Source organism: Aegilops tauschii, chromosome 1 (genome assembly GCF_002575655.3).
Source record: "Aegilops tauschii subsp. strangulata cultivar AL8/78 chromosome 1, Aet v6.0, whole genome shotgun sequence".
NCBI classification, from domain to species: domain Eukaryota; kingdom Viridiplantae; phylum Streptophyta; class Magnoliopsida; order Poales; family Poaceae; genus Aegilops; species Aegilops tauschii.
This window is the reverse complement of record NC_053035.3, coordinates 361558699-361561567: the sequence shown is the minus strand read 5'-3', so window position 1 is coordinate 361561567 and position 2869 is coordinate 361558699. Positions and strand designations below refer to the sequence as shown.

Below are 2869 nucleotides of genomic sequence, written 5' to 3'. Positions count from 1 at the left end.
ACTCCAGCTAAGAAGATATCTCCTCGTCGTCTCGTCCTTTTCCAGTCCAGTGTTTTTGCTTTGTCATGCTGTGTGTGATGCATGTGTAGATGTGTGCCCCGGAAATCCCGGAAAAACGAAATCGCTCGGCTTATCCTTTTCTTTTCCTCTTTATTAGTAGTACGTATTTATCTAGGATATGTAGGAGGAGATGTGAAAGGGGGAGGAGAATCACACAGAATTGAGAAGGGAAGGCAGGACCAACAAGCGAGCAAACAAACAAAGCAACCACGGATAACACAAAAATAGCTTTAAAGCCAGCCAGACAGAGGCAGCGCAGGGGCGGGGCAGCCCACTAGTTAAACTGCACCGCACCACTCCCGAACTCATCAGATACTCTCCTCCTCACTCATCATCGGCCTAGCCTCCGTCCTAGAGAGAGAAAGAGAGAGGGAAGGGGTGGAAAAGGTGTGAGCAGATTGTTGATAGATAGAGGGGGAGAGAGAGAGAGAAAAGAGGGGGATATCACAGCAGCAGCCGCAGCAGCGGGCAGAAAGAAAGACCCAAACGAGTGAGAGAGGAGAGAGAGAGAGAGAGACGAAAGCTTAGAAGAAGAGAGATCCACCTCGAAGTAACCCCCTCCCTCCCTCCCCATCATCTCCTTCCTCCCTTCCCCCGCTCTCCTCTCCTCTCCTCTCCTCTCCTCCCGTGCTCTCTCGCTTGCTGCTGCCAGCGGAGGACTGCGGCTTGCTACCGCGGGCAAGGAGGCGAATTGCTCTGCTCCGCCCTGCTCCGGCCCGGGAGGATGAGGGAGGAGGAGGAGCCCAGCTGGTTCGCGCGCTTCGACGAGGACCTGCCGGCGCCGGACGAGCTCATGCCGCTCTCGCAGTCGCTCATCACCCGCGATCTCGCCGCCGCCTTCGACATCCCCACGCACGGCGGGGGCGGCCCGCTCAGCGGCGGCGCCGACGGGGCCGGCGGCGCGGGCGGCCAGGAGATGAACGGCGGCGCGTCGTCGGCCGCCGGCTCCAGCGGCGGCAACGGGGGCGGCAACGGGGAGGAGCCGGCCAGGACCCTCAAGCGGCCGCGCCTCGTGTGGACGCCGCAGCTGCACAAGCGCTTCGTCGACGCCGTGGCGCACCTCGGCATCAAGAACGCCGTGCCCAAGACCATAATGCAGCTGATGAGCGTGGACGGCCTCACGCGCGAGAACGTCGCGTCCCACCTCCAGAAGTACCGCCTCTACCTCAAGCGCATGCAGGGGCTCGGCAACGGCGGCGGCGGCGGCGGGGGAGGCAGCCACTCCTCCGGCTCCGGGACCGACGCCGCCACCGAGCACCTCTTCGCCACCGGGCCCTCCCCGTTCCTCCCGCCCGGCCGCGGCCCGGCCGTCGCCGACCCCTACACCCCCTACGCCGCCATGCCCGCCGCGCACCACCATCACCACCACCCGCAGCAGATCGGCCACTTCCACCACCCCGCCGCGCGCCCGCTCGGCCACTACGGCGCCGGGCCAGGCGGCGGCTTCGACCACGGGTTCCTGAGCCGCGCCGTGGCCAGCGGCGCGCCAGTCGGCCCGCCCGGGATGCACCACCGCATGGTCGGCGGCGGGGCCGCGATGGGGATGATGGCGCCGTCGTCTTTCGCCGAGGAGCTGGAGCTCGGGTCCCGCGGCGGCGGAGGCGGCGGCGGGCGCCGGGAGCTGACGCTGTTCCCGACTTCCGGCGAGCACTGAGTGTCGACATCGACGGTGACCGGCATCGAATGGCATCCGTCCGTCCTCCTCGGGTATATAAAATTCGTTTTCCCCTCTGCCGCCGCCGCTACTTCCCACAGATCGGCATAGAATCCCAGCAAGATTCACGCCCCACATCGTCATATCATAGAGGCCAAGAATTCTTGGGAATTAGCGCTCCGCCACCCATATTTTCTATCTATCTCTCTCTTCGCCAGTGCTGCTGTTCTGTTCTTGTGTTGCGGATATTTGTCATTGCTGTTCCCGTTCTCTCCTTGTTCTTTGCTGTTGATGACATAAAAGCTTAGCCCTAGAGACAATTATTTTAGACGGTAAAAAAGTTGTGAAAATTTGCTGCCTGCTAGTACTTTGATTCGTGTTGTTGGTTGTCTGAGGAAAGAAAATTCAATCCTTGCGAATTGCGCGGAGGATCCAGGGGCCAGTCTGCTCTGCTCATCCCGGCGACTGACGCTTGGTCCTTGAGTGATGCAACCATCTGCATGTGAGCTGTGATCCCTCCAAACAAGTGATGCAATCATCTACCATTGCAGATTGCATAGGTGAGTCGAGTAGAGATGATATAGGCAGGATTGAATAATGTCAAGGACCCACCCACCCTGAGCTTGGAGGTGAATAAGTCTGAGAATTAAGTTTGTTTGTACCGGCATGATGGCAATTTAGCTCCTCGTCCTTTGGGCTTCAGGGGGATGAACGTGTGTAGCAAAGGTTGCTCTTGCATTCTGCTGCTGCTAGGATCATGATTCAGAGCAACCCAAATTGGAGTTTCTTGTAGTGGTAACCATTTGTAAATCTTCCCTGCTCCATTTCAATAGCTTGTTGTTTCCTGTAGCCCTGAGAGAAGAACAAAAAAAGTAGAAAACCTTGTTGGATTGTGCGCGTACAGTGATGCTTAATTAGGGTATGTTCAAATCAACAGTACTATTTTCCTGCTCTCCCAATGCGTGAACGCGTCACACTATTCACTAGCAGGTGTGAAGCATGCATTCCCAACTACGCTGACAGTATCTTGCCCACCTGATCATCTGAGCAACTTGGCAGTGGTAATTTAGCTGGCCAAGAGCTGGTGTGGTACCGTGGATCTGAATTCTCAAACACTCGCTGACTTGCCAGTGACGATCAGAGAGTACTACGATG

At 58.0% G+C, this 2869-nt stretch overlaps 1 protein-coding gene across 1 annotated transcript; it reads left to right on the top strand.

The window, feature by feature from the left end:
* Window positions 1–310: 310 nt before the first annotated feature.
* On the top strand, window positions 311–2604 carry LOC109786907 (transcription factor MYBC1). The gene has a single exon (XM_020345472.4). It carries the CDS (start codon window positions 785–787, stop codon window positions 1712–1714), a length of 930 nt encoding a protein of 309 aa, XP_020201061.1. The 5' UTR covers window positions 311–784; the 3' UTR covers window positions 1715–2604.
* The last annotated feature ends 265 nt before the right edge of the window (window positions 2605–2869 follow it).